Consider the following 23,421-nt stretch of genomic DNA (forward strand, 5'->3'; position numbering starts at 1 on the left):
GAAATAATAAGGACTGATTCTCTGATGCTAAAGATGATCTCTATGCAAACTGGATCAAAAATGTATCTCAAAAATTTGAATCACGTTTCCCCGAATTTAAAAAAAAAATAATTTTTATATCATTCATTTCCATTCGACTTCAGAAATTTCAGTAAGGAAATTACATATTTTTTGTCTTTGTATAAGTGTGGATTTGAAGACGAGATGCTTACCCTGCAAAGTGTAGAACACATAAAAGGTAAAGAAAAATGTTCTATCAGAGAGATGTGGCTCACTATTATGATAAATGAGTGTCTTCCAAATTTAAAGATAGCAATTTCATAATTATTTTCCATGTTTTGATCCACATGGGTGTGTAAGTCAACATTTTCTAAGCTAGATTTTCTCAAGTCTAGATACAGATCTCGGTTTACTGACATAAATTTAGAGGCAGAGCTAAGATACTCATCGAGCATAGATATTAAGCCAAATTTCAGAAAACTTATTGATGAAAACCCCCATCAATTTTCACATTGAAGGTTAGTTGAAATGCAATTATTTTGATTAAACTAACATTTCTTTTTTTTTTAATAGTGTGTCCAACGTTGTTTTCATTAACCACAGTTGTGGCCACTATGAAAAATAAGTTGCCCACCCCTGAACTAGAGGGAAGACAGCAGTACAGCACCAGCTACCAGCTAATTCTGACTTACTACCGAGAGGGAACACAGTTGCATAGCACTTGTCGCCAGCTAATTCTCACCTACTAACCAGAGGGAAGACAGAAGTACAGCACTTGCTACCAGCTAATTCTGACTATTCTAACTACAGGGACGATAGGAGCTCAACGCCTACCAATCCTGAACTATTAGCTAGAGGGGCGACAGTAGCAAAACACCTGTCACCAGCTAATTCTGACTTACTAACTAGAGGGAAGGCGGCAGCACAGCAATTGTCACCAAATTGGGTTTGAACCAAAAAACGAGACTGGCGTCACTCTAGTAATGTACCGTATAATGAAAGCAGGGTGCGTGTTCAGCTGTATCGTGACGTGAAACTCTGACGTTTCCCTTCCACATCCCGGCACGCTGGCCACTTACAACACATACCTGTAATGTCACAAAGTATAATGCTATGATTTGTACCTTTTATTTCAAGGATTTTTGACAAAACGACGTAAATATGGTCTTTCGGATCTGCTTTAAAAATAAATGAGCATCTGAAGTAGTAATGTTAAAATACTGATATCCTCATGTGTGTATAGGAGGGGGGGATTGTACCGGGTCAATGTATGTGTATCTGTCTGTGTTTCTAATCGTGTATCTCGAAAACTAATATACAGATGTATATGAAAAGTTTAGACAAGATGGAAAACTGGTAAGGGACAGTCATCCCCAAATTTGTTGTGTATTCAGTTGAGGATTACTTAGAAGCATTTCTTTTATATATAATGGAGAAGATGTTACTATGTGTACTACATGAACACATTAAGGCTGAGAAGTCTCATCACAACAGAAATATGATCCGGGTCGTTGATCATTATGGATCTGAACAGGATTTTCTGAGTTTTCGAAGATTTCTTTGTTGTGCATTTTTAAGTAAAGTCATACGAGAGCTATCTGCGCTAACCATCCCTAATTTAGCAGTGAAAGACTAGAAGAAAAGCAATTAGTCATCATCACCTACCGCTAACTCTTGGGCTACTCTTTTACCATCAAATAGCGAGATTGAGCGTGACATTATAACGCCTCCACAGCTGAAAGGGCGAACATATTTGTTGGAACAGAGATTCGAACCTGCGACCCTAGGATTGCGAGTCGAGCGCCTTAACCACCCGGCCACTTTGACATTATCCAATATAATCTCGAAAAGGAGCGACGGGTGGAGAGTATGAAATCTCTCTGATTTATCTTGGACCAGAAATTATCATAATTACTGTTTTATTTATCTGTAGCTACCTTAAGGCAAGAAATACAGCAAAAGCTGGATGGTTTGTTTTTTTTGAATTTCGCGCAAAGTTATAGGAGGGCTATCTATGCAAGCCGTCCCTAATTTAGCAGTGTAAGACTAATGGGAAGGCAGCTAGTCCTCATCACCCACCGCCAACTCTTCGGCTACTCTGATACCATCGAGTAGTAGGATTGACAGTCACATTATTACTCCCATACGGCTGAAAGAACGAGCAAATTTGGTGTAACTGGGATTCGAAGTCTGTACTCTCAGGTTGCGAGTCGAATGTCTTAACCACCTGGCCATGCCAAGCCAGAAGTTGGACGTAAACTTTATAAGACAAGTGAGTGAAATATAATGTTACAAATAGATAACTTTCAAAAACTTTTATAGAAATTAACAAAAAAAAAGTGTTAAACGCTATCACGAATAACATGGGCTGTAAAAACAAAATTAAGTGCACCTGAAATATAATCTACCTTCAAAGTTTTCGGAGGCCGTACCTGAAAGCAACGCACTTTGAAAGGGGTTCTTACTCAAAGCTTCTTGATAAGAGTTAGAAGCCCAAAGTTTATTGTGCTGCGCAGTTCTAAACGATAACCACGACGCCAACAATTCCTGTCACTGTTCCACGAGCGCCGCAACATTCAAAGGTCAACGAATGCAAAGAATAAAAAATCCTTGCATGATAATTTATCTGCTGAAGAACAAGACTTAACCCTCGTATAATTTAACTTCAGAAACTGAAGTCACGCAAGTCGGCTACTGATCAAAGTGACAATTTACGATCCTTGGCCTTTAGCACGCGGTGACACGCAGGCAGCCAGACAAGTGTCGTGCCTTTTCCAGTCGTGTACTAGATGCCCAAGAGATGTGACGATATGCGCTCATTCTGTCTGCGTTAACATGCCTTTTTTCTGTGAAAAACTGAGCTAGCAATTTTTGAGGTCGACCTCATACTTCGAGCTGTCAAAGGTACATAAAGAAAACATCCAAATTTCCACGAGTAGCGTGCGGTCTCTCCTTGCAAGAAATAAACGAAAGTTACTTCCTTAGGTAAATAACGAAATAGGTTTGAAAGAAGGTAAATCACTATAACTATACCAAAACCAAAAAACAATAGATTCAGCTTTGCAAATATAATAAAGGCATTTTAATTTTTACTTTCGCACATCTTGTTGTCGTTGTTTCTTATTACGTACAAAGCCAAAAAAAAAAAAAAAAAAAAGGGTGAATATCTGTGCTCTGTTCATCAGGGGTATCGAAACCAAGTTTCTGACAAGGTAAGTCCGCAGACATACCGCTGTACCACTGGGGGATTTTATGCATCTACATCATTATTTGTTAAAAGTGTGTGTGTATTGGCTTGTTTTTTTAAGTAAAAACAAACTAATACACACACACTTTGAACAATAATTGAAAATATCTCAGGGTACATGTAGACAGAAGAGTTAATAAATGGACAGTGGTTGGGAGCTATACTAGTTTATTTAGATAACTGGATGGGACGCTTCACAGTAGTATAATTCGTGTACTGTGCTATAAGTTAGTGCCTTTCTACCATATTAAGGACTGGAATGCTAACTTCAATAGGTAAGTTTTCAACTTACTTACCCCAAATGGTAGTACCCCATTTTCTTATTCTTATTTTTATTTCAATTAATTTTTCTTCTTCACTTTGGAGAGCAGTCACTTTCCCACAACTGTCTGCAGGCAGTGAAAGGAGATATAGATAAGGGACGTTGTGGGATTGAGCACCCACATCTCGTTCTCATAATTTCTATTTCTATATCTATTGGTACTCTTTTATTTCTTATGTGAGACTGGCGAATGGAAGTTAAGACTGATAGACGGTGTATCCCCACCGCAATGTGGGTCCTACTTCTTCAGTAACCTCCAAAACCTAGGGTATATTTTATAATCCCACATTACAGTTTGTAGCCAAGAATAATTTCAATTAGTGCAGCGTCTTTTGTTTAATTCATTTTTGTTTCGGCTTGTTTTTTTAACTTATAACAAACTAATATAATTAGTCAGAGGTTTGGATTTGCTGTTGTTAACGCAGTCCTTCCTTGTGATTTTGTTTGCTTGACTTTATCAAAATGCATTAATTTTCATTATATATATATATATCCGGTTATAATCGAATAGCTAAGTTGATTCTAAGTTGATAAGAGCTTTCGAGGGCTTTGGTCCCTTCACATCAACCACAAAGAAAAGCGTAAAGAATAAACGTTTTAATATTAATTTAGTTCTAAAGCTTTTGTGTCACATGAAATACGGTCGACTAGAAAGCAAGGAAAATTTGAAGATCATAAAGTGTTGTATAAACACTAGAAACAGTTATGAAAACACACACGTTACAGGTACGCAGGGGTCACAAACAATCAGTAATTGTAATAAAATGATCAATTTATCATTAGTACAAAACAATTTTACATAAAAATAGAAAAAAGCGAATAACTTGTAGAATGCACGTCAGCACTGTGCTTTACACGGGATAGTGCATATTATGTATGTTGCCAACCGTTTATCAATAGATGATTGTGAAATATTGTTCCAAATGTTATGTATTACCTTAATAATTCGATCATGTTGTTTGATTGCTGTTTTACCTTCTTAATTTCATATAAGCCCCTACACTAATAATATATATTTCGGTACTTTATGCGGGCCAAGCCCTGGTTGCTATTGTTTTATCAGTCTCTCTGCCTCCAGGTATCTCTTCATCACATTTGCTGCATACTTGGAGTGATGATTCCCTGCCCATCATGTCTTATTCTTAAATAAGCGTTATAATGGATAAGTATATGTACCAGTTATTAGTCAGGGTGCCATCAATTTCGCGTATATCTCAAATACCATTAGCTGAGAAGCACACCACATTTGTGTCAGTTCTCCAGTATACGTCATTTTAGATGACGTACATAACCCGTGATACCGTTCACTATTTTTGATGAAACACAGATTTTGTCGCTTAAATTTGTCGTACTGTATAGCCTTCACCAACCGACATTATAGGAATTGTACGAATGTCTGACTGTAATTTTATAGATATAATACAGGAGTGTTACTGTACTGGTTGAATTACGGCCAATGACAGTGTAAGTCATCAACACGTTCCGGTGAATTCACTCTGTGGTATGGGCTCCAAGACTGTTAACTTCACACTGTTTGGTAAAAAGAGTAGCCCAAGAATTGGAGATGGCTGCTGTGGACTAGCTGCCCTCCTTCTAGTCTAGCACTGCTAAATTAAGGACAGCTAGCGCAGATAGCCCTCTTGTAGTTTTGCGCGAAGAACAAAACAAATCAAACTATAGCTCTCCCCCAAAAAACGCACTAGTAGATCAACAATTCTTATTTTCTAAACCTGCCCTTGTCTACCTCTACCTATTGTCTTAGGTTTGCCATCTCTTTAATTGATACCAAGCTACGTTGCCTCTGTTTTCTAATTAGTTGAAAATCTTTATTTACCGTCACTACGTGTACATGGAAAGATAATGCAGTTGTTTACCAGCTTCATGCTTCTTTCTGGTGCGGTTAAGACGTTTGTCGCAACATTAGGCTAGCCTAATATTGTTAAGTCCTGATGTATGGCATTCAGAGCCGTAGTTGAATTACAAGCCTGCAGAAAGTATGATGACCGTTTTATCATTTCACCCATTTCTCTCTGTGTTGTGCTTTCTGGTGCGGTTAAAACGTTTGTCGCAACATTAGGCTAGCCTAATATTGTTAAGTATTCAGAGCCGTAGTTGAATTACAAGCCTGCAGAAAGTATGTTGACCGTTTTATCATTTCACCCACTTCTCTCTGTGTTTTTGTTACTTACTTCAACGTATTTGCTGCTGATGTTTGTAATATATTTATTAATGTTCTAAGCCAGTACTACTGATATTGCGGTTGGTTATGTGATGTGTGATTTTTTTATTTTTTTTTCTGTCAGCGAACACCACACATTTCAGAGCTTATTTACAATTATAAAAACCCACGTAGAGAACATAAGCACCATTTACAAAAAAACAACAAAAACTTTTAAATAAGGAATTCTAACACTGGATAAACGAAGAAAATAATAAAAACTAGAATTCAGCAGCATAATATGTGTTTGTGTTTTTCGTATAGCAAAGCCACAAAGGGCTATCTGCTCAGCCCACCGAGGGGAATCGAACCCCTGATTTTAGCGTTGTAAATCCGGAGACATACCGCTGTACTAGCGGGGGGCCGCAGCATAATAAACATGGCCTACCTGTATCATGCCGGATATGGAAACCTTGCATTACAGAATAATAATGGGATATACGTGCGTAACAAAAACGATAACAAGAGACATTATATAACCTCCTAACTAGGATATCTCTCTCAAAAACAATCAAGTAGTCGGTTTGAGTACAAAGAGGATACACACACCCCCTGAAGAGACTCGTCTTAACCCTAACAAGTTAAGTTAAGTTTTAATGGAGAAGATCCTGACAAATGGGTATACATTAAACTTTTTACATACAAGTCAGGATCGAATTCTGATCGGTGCCACCGCAAACATAGTCTTTCCTAGTACTTTCCTGATGAAGTGAACAGATTAGAGCCGAAACATAAGATATAAGCGAATTATTACTTATGACAATAAAACAATGTAATTATTAATTAATAGTTAGGTTTTGTGATCGTACAGGCTAACAAAAATGTTGTTAAACGCAAAGTTACAAAATGGGATGCCTGAACTCCAAGTATCGAAACTCGGTGTTCAGCGTTATAAGCTCTCAAATCTCCCGCTGCTCCTCTTGGGAGTAAATATTAAGTTAAAGTATAGTAGAAGGTTGGTAACAAATAAAAGGTTTGCTTGGATGTTACATTATTGTTTTAAATAGAAATTAGAGGTTTCACTTGTTCCTTCATTGTTGGAACTTCGTTCTTATAACTCTAGAAACAGGGTTTCGACACTAGCAGTGTCCATAGTTATTGTGTATTTTTATACTGTTGCAATAAACCTATTTTATAACTGGTTCACAATATCTTATTTACTTCACACAAACCTTTTTTGTATTTACCTGTGACGATAGTTCCTCGTTAGTGCTCTTACCACTACTAGCCGTATTTCTAGCCCTAAAATCACGGATGGGAGTTTGGAGGATTTTAAATGTATTTCAAATACTTTTAAGAGTTATTTATATACAAAATTGCTTGTGGGTCTATGAATTTGTCTGCTACAGGGTCGCTAATAACGTACACACACGCACGCACACACACACATGAAAAAAAAACACACCAAAAAACTGGCGTAGATATCGAAATTTGTCCCACTGAAGCTTCCTACGTATTCGGTTTACAAATGAGTGATTGCAAATAAGTTAAAGTCTCTTAGGTGCATAAGTAGAACGCTACCTGAGGTGATGCAATATGTGGACCATTACATCGGTAGTGAATAATATGTGGACAGATTAGTTATTTGATAGTTAAAACGTAACTTAACCTGAAATTTGCATATAAAACACAATATGTAGTTTTGCACGAAAATTCTAAGAAAAAAAAAAGTCAAACGTTTCTTTTCGTTGAATTTCGCCCAACACTATCTACTCAAGCCGCTAACTTTTGGCCTGCTCTTTTACTAATGAATAGTGGAATTAACAGTAACATATAAAGTCCCTAGCTGCGAAAATAACATTCAGGGGGGTCCAAAATTATATTTCCTATTTTAAAATTTAATAATTAGATAAATAAGGAACGCACAACCATGCAGTTTTCAACATATTGTATAGACCAACTCAAATAGTTTTTATTGTCATGTTTCTTTGTTTCCATACCAATGAACACTATTTCCCCATAAAATGGTAACCATACAAGAAAGGGTTCAATGTATCGTTTTGGCTTGCAGATACCAACTCAGTGACGGCGGTGCACCATAATCACGTACACCAATTCCGGAAAGAAGTATTTGGGTATGTTAAGAGTATCGTGTATCACACACGTATATCAAACATTATGAAACTAAAAAGTGAACATGTTGCAGCAAACGTACACTGAAATCGAATATCGGTTAGATGTGCTGTGAGCCACTAATTGTCCACAAGTAAACGTCTACTAACGTGTCAATAAAAACTGTTTGATTTGGACGACAAAAAGTTGAAAACCACATACTTGTATTTTCTTGGTTAGTCAATTATGGACTATCTTCTATACTATTTTACAATGTCTATAACTTATTGTTAAGTTTGTGGTCTATTCATTTTCATAATAAAATATTATGATTTTATGATTAGAATTTTCATATAAAGTATACACGATGGAAAATCTGCGTAAAGTTGTCCCTAATTTTGAACTAAAGGAAATACAACTGCTAAACAGTACCTACCGCCACCTATTGATACGACAGTGGAATTTGATTGTCACTCTTATAACGCATCCAAAAGCCCAAAGAGCGGAACGTTTTTTTTCGGTAATGAACTGCGAATAATGAACCCTCAAATTCATAACCCGCCCACGTTATCCAAAAAACAACACCCAGAACAAAAAAAAATACTAAACTGATATGCGCATGCTTGGAATACGTTAATTTGTTTGTACGTGTGTGAGTGTTGATAATGGTTGGTTAGTGGACGATTTGTTTCTTAAATCATAGGAGTTTAATAAAAGTAAGTGGGGGTTCTGCTCCCTTGGAAAACGTTTACAATTAGAGCAACAACTTAAATCTATTTTGATACCGTGAGGCCAAAGTACGATGAAAACCAGGAAAAAATCACTAGCGATATTAATGAAAAAACAAGCAGCTTAACAATCAACTTACATCAATATAATCTCCACAATAATTAATATATCTAATTCACGACAATTACGTTGTCTAGAAGCCCATCGTTTAGAAACAAAACCAAAACCATTAATCCAATTTTGTCAAACTGCGCATACTCATCCCTACCTTCCTGTCGCTAATATGTTGTTTGTGTACTGTAAATATTTCTAATATCATATACCCTATGCATGATGTTTTCATTAAAGTATAACGTATTGGGTAATCATGATATATTCAGTTATTCACTGACAGAATTTCAAGTGTTTTTACAAAAATCCACTGATAGCAAATATTGATAGCGCTATATTCTCAGAAACTGAAACATGTTCTATATTGTTATTTAATACCAACAAAATATTCTACGATGGTGCTTCCAAATACTGGTATTATACATCACCATCCACATTTATAGGGGTAATATTCTACGGGCCTCTTGGAGAGATACTATGGTCTGTCAACGACTGTTTTACACATTATGACACCATGTGCTATAGACAAGGCTTAATTATGTATACTTGGTTTTAGAGTGAATTAAAACAAAATTACTGCTAAACCATTATTTCACATAGTTACAACTATTTGTGATAATTAACTGAATAAATATAACTACATATATGAAATAAAACGCCACCAAAACAGTGTTAGATTCGTTGTGCCTTTGAACTTCCACATTTTACCCAAATAATCAAACTATTCGTTTTCGTTCTTATTTTTCAAGCCCACGTATTAAGTTTTTGGTTTGATATTTTTGTATGATTACTGATATGTGGAATGGTCGATTTCTGAACAGTAATTTGTTAGGGTTTTTTAAACTACGGTAAAACAACCTTTCAAGGCCTAGTTTTAAGATGAGACAAGCCTTGTCCAGAGATCTTTAGCTTAAAGTTTAGGCGGGGCCCTAACTAATATTTATTAGTCTCTTACGAATGTCTTCACATTATGCACGAACTATACACATTGATGTGCTAAATACCCAAATTATGCGATGTTTTTGGCACTAACGATAATGTTTTTTCTCATCTATGCTCTGGAAGCGTCAATGACATAAAAGTCACTGAACTTTCTAGTTTTTGCTCGCAAAATAAATTCCCCTTGTATTTCATAGACCTAGAACGTAAAATATAAAAATCATTGGCTGTTACCAGTATTCCTTCCTCACCCATGGGAACCAGTGTGCAAGAGGCAGGTTGAACTACGCAAGGTCTAACCAAAAGCATTATTTCATACGCAACGCTTGAAACATAATTATAGCAGCACTGCAAAATAATTACCGTCGTAAAACCATAAACTTTCTCCTTTAATTGTTTTAAAAAGACTACCTGTATTTTACGAACTTTAAATAGGCGTGATTATTTGAATAATGTTGAGAAAGCTGATGTTTTATTGTACAAAATGAGTGTTAAAATGCTGAAATTAGCTACGACAAAAACCAATTTATATTCACACTGAAGTCCTACCTATCAGGCTTAGACGAAACTTATCCAAGGTAAAATTAGGCTTACCAAATTAACCGAATAGACGCTAATATTATAACTGTCACGAAAGGTAACACAGTAATATAGCCTTTTTAAACATCCTTAAAACGTTTTAAGCATGAATATTTCATTCTGCTTTCTCAATTAAACATAATGATTCGTTCACACAAATCACGATGAAAAATAAGGGATGACCTACGTGGTTTGTGACGGCTGTTGACGTAGTCGTCCATGCACACAAAACGATGTTCATCCAATACGTACAACTCTTCTCCTGTCGACAACTGTTTCCGGCATACCAGGCATGTGAAGCACGAGAGATGAAAGACTTTTGTCCGGGCACGTCTCACTAAATCCGTGGGCGATATCCCTTGACCACAGCCCGAGCATTTGGTCCCGAAACGTCTAGAATAGTAGCAAAACAAAAAGTGAGAGAAAAAAAATGTTGTTGTACTTTCTACTTTTTCACAAGTTCATTACAGTTCCTGATAGGTGGCAATTAAATAGTGCAAAATGAAAAATCTTTATTTTCATTTAGTTCGATCCGCTACTTGTGTAACGTTCTGACCATTCGGACATTTGGTAAAAACTTTGTTCGTTTCAGAATTTTTTGCAAAGTTACAACATGGTAATCTGTGCACAGCCATCCCTAATTATGAACTGATAGACTAGAGGAAAGGCAGCACCTACCTCCATCTCTTAGACTATTTATTTGCTTATTTGTTTTGAATTTTGCGCAAAGCTACACGAGAACTATTTGCGCTAGCCGTACCTAATTTGCCCCCGCTAGTACAGCGGTATGTCTACGGATTTACAATGCAAAATCAGGGCGTTGATTCCCCTCGGTGGGCTCAGCAGATAGCCCGATGTGGGTTTGCTGTAAGAAAACACACACACACGTACCTAATTTAGCAGTGTAATACTGGAGAGACGGCAGCTCGTCATCACCATCCACCGCCAACTCTTGGGCTACGCTTTTTACCAACGAATAGTGGGATTGACCGTCACATTATAACATCCCCACGGCTTAAAGGGCGAGCATATTTGGTGTAACGGTGATTCGAACTCGCGAGGTTGAAATTACGAGTCGAGCACCTTAACCACCTAGCCATGTCCTCTTACACTGTTCTGATCAAATAGCGCAATTTGATAGTCACTTCTATGGTACACCTCTGTCTCCAAAGTATGATGTATATTTCTGTGTCAAGAAGTCACAAACAGCTATTAGCCATAATCAACCCACTAGTAACACTGAACAGATGCTTAAAAACAAAGCAAAAAGCGAAAGGAACAAAGCAATATTAAGACTATAACGCTTTATACTAGAGCTGGTACACGTCACTATATAAAGAAATTACTGTAGATAAGGTTGGTACCACTTCTTAAGTTACGTGATATAACCTATTATTCCAATTCCAACCAAGACGCTTTGCACGTAGATATCCAGGATCAAAGGAAATAATGTAACAATATTATACAGCAAACAAAACTGAAACTCAAGCTTTAAGTTTGGTCCTTAAGTGATGGAAAGAGTTTAAAACGTCTTTAATTAAATTTATGAACAATGACCTCCATAAGAAGACATATATTAAATCTTATTAAAAGCTTTAATTAAAATGATACCTAAACTCCAGAGGTGAAAGAGGAAACGTGTTAATTTTAAACTGTTGTAATTCTAGCTTCAAGAGGAGAAATCGTGCGGTAATTAATAATTTTAATAAATATACAATTTCAGCTTAAAGGGCAGACCTGATGTGACAACAGATATTTGAATAAATTTAGGTTTACTTAATGTGTAGCAAGAAGTTTAATGATTGAAATTCTAATACAAGGGACAAAGATAACGTGACAGTCTTAGGGTTTGCATCTTGGCTTAAGGAATAGTGGCAAATTGAGAGGGAAAAAAGTTCGAAAACTTAGTATCCCAAAAATAATTGGTAAAAATATTGTTGTTGAGAATCAATAAAATGACTCTTAAGTTAAAATGAAGTAAAAGCTGAAATATAAATTTATATTTTTTTGGTGGAAAGAATAAAAAAACATATGGGTATCAAAATCAATCGTAAAAATAAATTAGAGTTAATTAAGTTTCGTCAAAACACAGTTTGATTTCTAGTTTAAGATAAAATATTTTAATCGCCTACACTGAATTATATCTGTAAGCCGGTTAATTAGTACAATTTTGGTTCGTTTTTTTATTAATTTCGCGCAAAGCTAGACGAGGGCTATCTGCGCTAGCCGTCCTTAATTTAGCAGTGTAAGGCAGCTAGTCATCACTACCCATTGCGAAATCTTGGACTACTTTTTTACCAACGAATAGTGGGATTGACGGTCACATTATACGCCCCCGTAGCTGAAAGGGTAAACATGTTTGGTGTGACGTGGATTCGAACCCGCAACCAACACTCAGATTACGGGTTGAGTGCCCCGTAACCACCTGGCCTAATTACTACAGAATAGTGGAAATTTTAGCTGTTGTTCGTTTTTAGTGAATGTTTGTTTTCAAAACTACACACAAAGGCAGTAGTCGTCTTTAAGACTAGAGAGAGAAGGCATCTTAGTCAACAGCACCCTCCGCCTGAGGAGGTAGAGATAATTTGATTGCCTCTTTTATAGTACGCTTATGGTCCCAAAATGCGTTGTAGAGAGAAAGAAGACGCCCAAGAGTTGGTGGTGGGTGGTGATGACTAGCTGTCTTACCTCTAATCTTACACTGCTAAATTAGAGACGGCTAGCGCAGATAGCCCTCGTGTAGCTTCGCGCGAAATTCAGAAATAAACAAAACAAAGAATTAATATTGTGAACCGTCAAAGTTTACCGCCGAGCCACCTGGGGGCAGATATGTTTTGATAACAACTGATTAAATGAAACACTGAAGAACATCTGGACGACTTGAAGCAAAATTTTGCCCCGTGGAATAAAACGTTGGTAAAAAAAAAAAGTTTGAAAATGACCTAATTTTTAAGACAAAGAAGCATTAATTTTACGTTCAAAAGATACGCAGGGGATCTGGAAAAATGGGTTAGAGAAAAACTTGAATGGTTTCTTTCTCATCGTCGCTTCAATTTGTGTTCGATAAAAGCAAGAAAGCACAGTAACAACAGTAACAGTAATCAACCACGTGTAAGTAAAGAATTCCTTTCACCACCTTCTCCACTGGTACAGAGGTAAGTATATGGGTTTACAACGCTAAAATCAAGTGTTCGATTTTCTTCGGTGGACTCAGCAGATAGCCTGATGTTGTGTTGCCATAAGAAAACATACAGATACCCTTTCACCACGTGGAGATGTTGCGCACTTTAAGGCTTACTGATGTGACCTTATCTAAGGATTTTGCTTGAAGTTAAGCACAAAGCTACACAATGGGCTACCTGTGCTCTGCTCACCACGGTAATCGAAACTTATTTCTAGCGTTACAAGTCCGCAGACTTGGGGGTTTATCTAAGGAGGGGTGAACTATTAGATGTTTTTCTTTGTAAGTCCATAAATGACTCCACAGTTTCTTATCGAAATAAGAGGATTCATTTATAAAGACTTGCAACCTCTTAAAGCCAAAAACGCACTCGGCATTTGGTGCCATGAGTGCGATATAAGTGTGACGATCAGATCCCAAAATTCAATCAGACAAAAGTAGCCGAAGAAATTGGCGACTATTAATCTAGCTGTTCTTTCCTTTAGTCTGTCAGTTAAAGGTTAGGGGCGAATTTGGGTAGGTAACCCTAGTGTAGTTTCGCGTGAAAATTCTGAGAAGAAAACACAGTCTTATGAGCAATATAGATACGTAACCTATGAGCGAATAAAAAAGGATATATGACACATAACATACATGGAGGTACATAAAATGATGAATATGTAAGAACATACAGAAAAAGATGGAAAATCAGATGGTTTGTTTTGTTATTGATTTCGCGCAAAGCTACACAAGGGCCACACGGACTAGCTGTCCCAAATTTAGCAGTGAAAGACGGGAGGGATAACAGCTAGTGATCACCACTATCCGCCAACTCTTAGGCTATTCTTTTAACAAACTAAAGATGGGATTCACTGTCACACAATAGCGCCCCCCTCCTGCTGAAAGAGCGAACATGTTTGGTGGGACAAGGATTCGAAACCCCAATCCGAAGATTGTAAGTCAAGCATCCCCTAATCACCTGGCCATGCCAGAGCGAGGGCAAACAAAGAAGCAAACAAACCCAACAAGAAACATTACTAAGTAATGCTATATACATATATCATTTCATCACTTGCTTCACATATATTACTCTTACTTGTAACGTTGTGAAGCGGTTTAGGTATCTCTAGGTTTCGAATATTTGCTTTCGTCGCGATGAGCATCTTTGCTATTGAAATTTTTTATGTTTGTTGCATATTCAATAAGATTCCAACAAACATGTCCTGTTTCGACCTCAATGGTGTTTCAAAATGTTAGGTCTCTTTACACTCATTTTACTCCACCAATAGTTATTTCACCATAAATCTACATTTACAAAGTATTTGCCTGTTGCAGAAAAACAATTTTAGTGTAAAGATAGTCATTATTACCCATCCACAACACCTGTTCAGGACCTGTAAAGACAATATTTTCACCCGGTACGTAGCAAAAACAATAATATTAGTATAAAGAAAGTCATTATTACCCATCCACAACACCTGTTCAGGACCTGTAAAGACAATATTTTCACCCGGTACGTAGCAAAAACAATAATATTAGTATAAAGAAAGTCATTATTACCCATCCACAACACCTGTTCAGGACCTGTAAAGACAATATTTTCACCCGGTACGTAGCAAAAACAATAATATTAGCATAAAGATAGTCATTATTACCCATCCACAACACCTGTTCAAGACCTGTAAAGACAATATTTTCACCCGGTACGTAACAAAAACAATAATATTAGCATAAAGATAGTCATTATTACCCATCCACAACACCTGTTCAGGACCTGTAAAGACAATATTTTCACCCGGTACGTAGCAAAAACAATAATATTAGTATAAAGAAAGTCATTATTACCCATCCACAACACCTGTTCAGGACCTGTAAAGACAATATTTTCACCCGGTACGTAGCAAAAACAATAATATTAGCATAAAGATAGTCATTATTACCCATCCACAACACCTGTTCAAGACCTGTAAAGACAATATTTTCACCCGGTACGTAACAAAAACAATAATATTAGTATAAAGATAGTCATTATTACCCATCCACAACACCTTTTCAGGACCTGTAAAGACAATATTTTCACATGGTACGTAACAAAAACAATAATATTAGCATAAAGAAAGTCATTATTACCCATCCACAACACCTTTTCAGGACCTGTAAAGACAATATTTTCACATGGTACGTAACAAAAACAATAATATTAGCATAAAGAAAGTCATTATTACCCATCCACAACACCTGTTCAGGACATGTAAAGACAATATTTTCACCCGGTACGTAACAAAAACAATAATATTAGTATAAAGAAAGTCATTATTACCCATCCACAACACCTGTTCAAGACCTGTAAAGACAATATTTTCACCCGGTACGTAACAAAAACAATAATATTAGTATAAAGAAAGTCATTATTACCCATCCACAACACCTGTTCAGGACCTGTAAAGACAATATTTTCACCCGGTGCGTAACAAAAACAATAATATTAGTATAAAGAAAGTCATTATTACCCATCCACAACACCTTTTCAGGACCTGTAAAGACAATATTTTCACCTGGTACGTAACAAAAACAATAATATTAGTATAAAGAAAGTCATTATTACCCATCCACAACACCTGTTCAGGACCTGTAAAGACAATATTTTCACCTGGTACATAACAAAAACAATAATATTAGTATAAAGAAAGTCATTATTACCCATCCACAACACTGTTCTGTTCTTGTTAATACGATCGTCGTTGGTCAAAAGTTGTAAAAGATTATAGAAGATTGTGTGTGATTTAGAACTGACCAATTTTATTGATGCGTCCCTCACACTATTCCCTGTTTTAAACAGGACATAAAGTTGGCCATCATTAGCAAGAACTTCAAAATGAAAACATGAAAATGACCATCGTTACCGAGAAATTAGATACAAAATAAAAAGATGGTTATCACGGATACGACTTGCAGTTAAGACATGACGGAAATACGTGCACCAAAATATGGTCAACAGGTTCACAATTGACGAAACAATGCACTTTGATTTCTGTAAGTAAAAACAATATACACATTGTATGGAATGTGCGCTAGGGCTCTCTATGTACGGATGCAACACGTACATACGTATTAAAGCAATACAGAAGTCATCTGGATTTTCTTCACTACAGGTCATCGAAAGATAGATATGAAAAACTACCCAGAATTGTCGCTCTATCCCCAGTGAATATGCCACTTATCAGCTATCCAGATCACCCCAAAATAAAAAAAAAAAACAGGCGAATAGTCAAAACCGAGGTTTCTTCCTTCAACAAGCCTAGCACTTACTTAGTTTTATTAGTAACTATAAGTTTATCATCATTTGATAGAGCAGTTATCACGATCATTTACTATCTACTTTATTATCGTTCTATGCAAAATTGAAATAAAAACGCCAAACCACTATTGTAGTGAAAATGATGTTATTACCCATTAAAGTTAGCTTTCTTACAGAAACGTGGTGTACGTTCAAAAAACTAAGGGTCAGAGTGAGACAGGAATTACCAGTCAATAATACATGACCATCAGATGACTGTAACGTGTAGAATACTCAGTGCTTTGTACATTGTAATTCGGAGTCTTTAGAGAGTTAATACCTATAATATGTAAGAAGTGCAGGAGTGAAAAAATAATCAATATACATACAAGTCATCACGAAAAGCGACATTCCTTATTTTCGTTCATCATCATCTTTCTTCAACAGGTCTAACGCCTACCCAGTTCTAGCAGTAACTATAACTTTATCCTCCATTGGTAGAGAACAACAGTCTTCACGACCTTTGACTACCAATTTTATGATTATTCTGTAATAAATTTATGAAGCCTTAGAATACAATCTGTAATGTAGTAACCCACGTACACCATCTTATAAAAAAGTAAGCAGACAAGTATTAGGGGGAAAATTATCGCTAAAAACTGTGTAGAGCTGGTTACTGGAACTGGAAGAAGGAAACAAACAAGCTAGGGTTCGAAGTGGCCATACCACTTGAACCATATCACTTGAACCATACTACTTGAACTAGCTAATAATCATATTGCACATTAAACCGTCTCGGCTTTCCATGGAAAATAAAATCCATAAATTATTGGCTTTATCACTTTGTTTATGGTGTTTGAATAAAATCTCAGTTTCCGTCATTATACTTTTCCTTTCTAATTAACTTTAGAATAGTATTTTTATGGTAACTTTGCAATAAATTAACGTTTTATAATTAGAAATTCTGGTTTTAGTTGTTTAGCCAGTGAATAAATGAATACAACACTAGGACAATAAGAATGACAACCATAAGATATATGGCCATTGTTACATTCAGCCCTAGAAAATAAAACATTCGATTTGGAAAATACCGTTTCGTGTACATAAACTGAAAGTAGCCCAAAAAATAAAAGCACGTGTTTATAAATCAGGCACATAGATCCTTCCTTTTCCTCACGTAAAAGAAAAAGTTCCAAATTTATTTTCGGTAATCGAACTTGACCAAACAAAAACTGATAACTATCAAACATAGTTGTAATGTTCGGTGAATTTTCGACGTATCTGTCAGATCAACTACACTCAAACAAATCATAGCAGATTATAAAAAAGCAACTTTTCTAACTCTTTTTCTCAGTGTGCTCCACCCCCAAGCTCTCATGGTGGGTGGGAGAGTGGATTGAACAAGTTTCATCATTTACCAACGGCAGTCTTCGATTTGACAGAACACAATTTTGGTGAAATACAAACCTGTGTTCTGGAACTTCTAAAAAAAATATAACTTCAAACAATTATAAAAACTCAAAAATTAGAGGAAGGACCTTGTTTGATAACTATCATACTCCAATCAGTTCTCAATAGTCAAAAATTAAAGAAAGAACCTTGTTTGATAACTCTCATACTCCAATCAGTTCTCAAAAGTCAAAAATTAAAGAAAGAACCTTGTTTGATAACTCTCATACTCCAATCAGTTCTCAAAACTCGAAAATTAAAGAAAGGACCTTGTTTGATAACTCTCATACTCCAATCAGTTCTCAAAACTCGAAAATTAAAGAAAGAACCTTGTTTGATAACTATTATGTTGTATAAGTACACTCTAATCAAATCTTAAGACTCAAAAGATACGAAAACAAATCACGTTCGATAACCATAGTCCAAACTTCCAACAACGACAAAGCTGTAGGAAAAAGTGTGAAGAATTGTTAATTACACTACAAACAATACCTGAACCAGGAAATAATGTAACCATTCGTCTGCTCCTTTGTTGTTAAGTGTAAAACTATATAATAAGCTATTTATGCTCTGCCCACAGAGAGTATCGAAACCCAATTTTTGTTGTTACAAGCTCTCCCACTATGCTACTGGAGGACATTAACGTTCACCTTATTTCTTTTCTGAGACTGCTTTCTTTCTTTTGTATTTTAACGCGAAGCAATAATAACCTGTCTACAACCTATATTATATCAGAAAGGTTAATGTGTGGAACCTTGTATGGAAAAGGTAGCTTAGCTGTGTGTAACATCACTGTATGTTTGGAACGCGTACATTTACTCTGAGAAAATTAACAATGTCAAGAAGGAGTAGTTGGTACCTTTGAACAACATAACTTTGTTGTAGTTTGTTTATATTCAAGAAAACAGTGGCTTCACTTAGGTCTCGCAACAGGTATAGTTATATGTGATGATATAAAAATGATCAATTCGTTGTCACGCGGCGAGTTTCTCGTACTATCGGTTCGAGCAAAACAGTCCCGGCAGAAAACCCAAAGTACCTTCGGTTGTTAACCCTAAAAATACGCGTTCCACGTTAGGGTAGCACTTGAAGAAAAGCTGATTTTCTACCGCCAAAAGGTTCCTACAATGCGGCAGTAACTTTTTTAAATCCGCGAAGACGACAGGTCACAGAAATTTTAATTGACTAAGCTTGGGTCAACTTCGTGACATTCCGTTGCCCCTAACTACTGTGCACGAGCCTAGGGGTTTGATCGAAAGACCACGAGTTGGTGAGACAAAAGCATTTACCGAGTAAGCAAAGTTACATCAGCGATTTTCTTCCGTGTTCGAGAATATTGTTTGCTTCTCAAAGTGTTGACCTCACCTTACGAACTAACATGTCAGAGGTTAGTTAAAATAATCTTTGCCACGTTACAAGTTAGAAAATTAGTACAGTTTATTTAAGTTTACAATGAGCAGACCAAAGATCCATTTACTAGTCAGATACCGAGTACAGCTGGAGTCAGTGTACTAGTCAGATACTGAGTACAGCTGAGGTCAGTTTACTAGTCAAGTAAACAGTACAGATGAAGTCAGAGTACTGGTAAGATATTGAGTAGACGTGAGTTCAGGTTACTAATCAGATACTGAGTGTAACTTCAGTCAGCTTTTGAGTCAGATGTTGAGTGTAACTTCAGTCAGCTTTTGAGTCAAATACTGAGTAAAAATTCAACCAGTTTAGGAATCAGATACTGGGTCAATTTACAAGTATTGTGTTCTTTTACTAGCAAAGCTACCCGAGGGCTATTTGCGGCAGCATTTTCCAATTTTGAAGCGATGGACCATCCACCTCTAACTTTTAGGCTAATTCTTTATCAATGAATAATAAGATTGACGGAAACATTATAATCCTTCCATAACTGAAAGGACGAACATGACGTGATTCGCAGCTTGCGTGTCACTGGTTCGAATCACGTCATGTTCGTCCTTTCAGTTATGGAAGGATTATAATGTTTCCGTCAATCTTATTATTCATTGATAAAGAATTAGCCTAAAAGTTAGAGGTGGATGTTGTCAGGCTAGAAACAATATAGCTGCCGCATACATTTTCGTTATTCAAGGCCAGTTTAAAATCACAGATTAGCCACACACTTGGAGTTTTAAAACTCTGGGGACTGGTATTCAGTTTTAAACGACAGAAATGAAGTAAGAACAATATTTCAAATATGATCTAATAAATCTAGTTATAAATAATTAATTATCTGCTATTTTTGTTATTAATAATGATAAACAGGAATATTAAAAAAACAAGTGTTTAAGACGCAGAGTTGTTAACCCAAAAATATTTAAATTGTGAGGGCTTGATGGACGACCTGCAAACTGAGAATCTCGAGTTCGAATCATATCACCGAAAAATATCACCCTTTCAGCTATGCGAGCGTTAAAATGTCATGGCCAATCCCACTTTTCACTGATAAATGAGTAGCCCAAGAGATGAATGGCTGTATTCTCTCTAATCTATCACTGCTAAATTAGGGATGACTAGCACAGATAATCTTTGAGCAACTTTGCGCAAAATTCAACAAAGTTTTGCAGAAATCTTGGGTTATATTTTATAGTTTTGTTATAGAATTTTTTAACGCAAATTCTTTATAAATAGTGTCATGCGCAGTCCTTAAGAATTCATTTAAAATTTATTTCAAAATGCTTATGTAAATGTTAACCAAAATTAGTTTTTTCTGATCCACACAAAGACTATGCGCGCTATTCGTCTATAATTTTCACCTGTTAGACCAGAGGGTAGCTATTCGACAGCACTCACCGCCAACTCTTGGGACACTCTCATCAAATTTGATCGTTGCTCTTATAATTGCACCTACGTCGTCAACGTGTCACACCAGTTTTTGCGGCAATAATGTGAACATTGGGGTATCGCTTTAAGAGACCAACAGTAAATTGGAAATGTTTCTAAGTAGCCTAGGTACATTTAAACCAATGCAGCATTTTTTGCTCGTCTATAAGAAAACCTTAGGACTTACCAATGGTTCACGGTTGGCTTTTGGATTAAACGTAGATTCCATTTATTTTCTATTATTTGTATGAAGCATCGTAAGAAATAAAAGTTCTATTTCACTAAGCAAATATGCAGCCGTCTTTCACTTCTTCGTGTACAATGTCATTGGTATTTTTTTCTTTTAGCTTAAAGTAAGTTTAAAAAATCGTCATCAAAAGTTTGTTCACGAAGATAAAAAACAACGATTTTTCCTAATCGTTCTCAAATATGGAAAAGTACACCTATTGTACTCTGTGTTTTATCTGTTTCAATGAACGATTTTTTTTTAACGATGGTAGTCATCTATTGCTTCTACAAATCTCGATTTTACTAATATTAACAGCACTACTAATTTTGAACATATCTCTAATGGCTTCCTTCAAATTAAAATTATGGGCAATTTTTATAAAGCTTAGTATCCCATTTTGAAACAACAAAAGTTTCTAACATGAATACGCCAAACAGCAGATTTTGGTTTTTAATTTTGTGTGTTTATTGTTGTTGTTTTTCTGAAAGCTGAATCTAACATTTTCCGATAGATTTCAAACCAAAAGCTGAATATAAATGTTTAACTTACATACCAAATACTTAAGCGCTTTTTTAAAATGCCATACCTTATACTTGTAGACGTATGTTAAGCCAAAGTATGAAAATTTAAATAGAAAAATAAATATTAAAATAATGGATAGAGAACAGATTACGTATTTGTCTATAAGAAATAATATAAATTTCCTTATTGATGTCTAGCACCCTCTACATGCAGATAAACTACATGTTAAATATTTAGACGCTTTTCTTTAAAGCTAGGCCTTACGTTCTAATGTGTGCGGTGTTAAGCCTAAATCTGAAAGTTTAAGTATAAAATATATATTAAAGCAATGGATTGAGAATAGATCATCTAATTTTCTATAAGAACTAATTTCATTTATTTATTAACGGTGGGGGATAAGCTAAAATGTTCCAAATTACATTTTCTTTCGACTATACATACGTGTATAGCTAGGGTTCTGTGCACGTATTGGAACAAAATAAAAAACGTTGAAGTAAATACACCAAAATAATAACAGTAAATAAAAACAACGCATCCAATATTTTAACTGTTTAGCGCAGAATATGAAAAGATTGAAATTTGACTCCTTTCTGGTATACAAAATCAACACAGGCTAGAACGCATTCATTCAAAGGTTTTGTCACTTCTAAAGTTCGAAAACAGAGAAAAGTCAAACAATATGTAAAAAAGTATTTAAAGAAAAACTAGCAAGTTGATTGTTTAATTTTAAGGTTTATTATTTTAGTCCTCAAACTACTGACTCGTTTTTATACTGTTCGCTACAGGCGGAGTCCACATATTAAACCGCATTGATTAATTAATGTTGTTTTTCTGTTACAGCACTCAGGGTGAAGAACTGACCACAAAATTAAATAAAATCAGTTTTTTTTAAATAAAATATCTAGAATACTCCAACAACACTTGATTGGATTAACTGTAATATTAATAATATATTTGTTTGAAGTTTTGTGTGTGACTTATGCTATTAGGAACCCAGTAACCAACAAAGTCTTGGACCCATAAACAAGCTAGTGCAGAAATTCGTTATATGTTTAAGAGACGATGGGGTATATATGTATATATAATACTTTAAAATAACATATTTAGTGTTATACTATATTGCCTGTACTAACACTTTGCAGAATTTTCCATGGTGTTACCTTTTCGAAAGACCTGACATGACCTTGTGGTAAGGACACTTGACTCACAATCTGCGAGGCGTGAATTCGAATCCCCGTCATACTGAACATGTTCGTCCTCTCAGCCGTGGGGGCGCTATAATGAGCGGTCATTCCTATTATTCGTTGGTAAATAGACTAGCCCAAGAGTTAGTGGTGGGTGGTGTTGACTAGCTGGCTTCCCTTTAGTCTATCACTGCTAAATTAAGGGGTTTTAATTCTTTTTGCTTTTTAGATTAAACTATTAAGTAAAACTGCACTATTCAGGATTATTTTATATTACTTGGGGGGGGGGCTATGAACAATATACATAGTAAGACCTAGTTTATTACCTATCATACGTTATCATGCAGTATTCCGATACGTTTCCTTGGGCAACCCATCTAGAGATACAGTTGGATTACCATGCATTACTACATGATGTTATACTAGTATGACATTACTCTGGACAACCTTTTTAATGAACTACAATGCAGTCTTTTACATTTCCATTTAATATTTTACAGCTCCACATTATTCGCGACTCCAGTGAGATACTATTGTTATCTAGATCACCCATACTGCTAACTGTAGACCA

General features: G+C 35.9%; 1 protein-coding gene across 1 annotated transcript in view; it reads right to left on the minus strand.

Moving 5' to 3' along the window:
• The window catches only part of LOC143253805 (LIM/homeobox protein Lhx1-like), an 83,673-nt gene that overhangs the window by 54,874 nt on the left and 5,378 nt on the right, over positions 1–23,421 (minus strand). Inside the window, exon 2 of the mRNA XM_076508214.1 lies at positions 10,385–10,590. Coding sequence (XP_076364329.1) covers positions 10,385–10,590 — 206 coding nt within the window. The remainder of the gene's footprint in view (positions 1–10,384; positions 10,591–23,421) is intronic.

The sequence above is a fragment of the Tachypleus tridentatus genome, chromosome 6 (genome assembly GCF_004210375.1).
Source record: "Tachypleus tridentatus isolate NWPU-2018 chromosome 6, ASM421037v1, whole genome shotgun sequence".
NCBI lineage: Eukaryota > Metazoa > Arthropoda > Merostomata > Xiphosura > Limulidae > Tachypleus > Tachypleus tridentatus.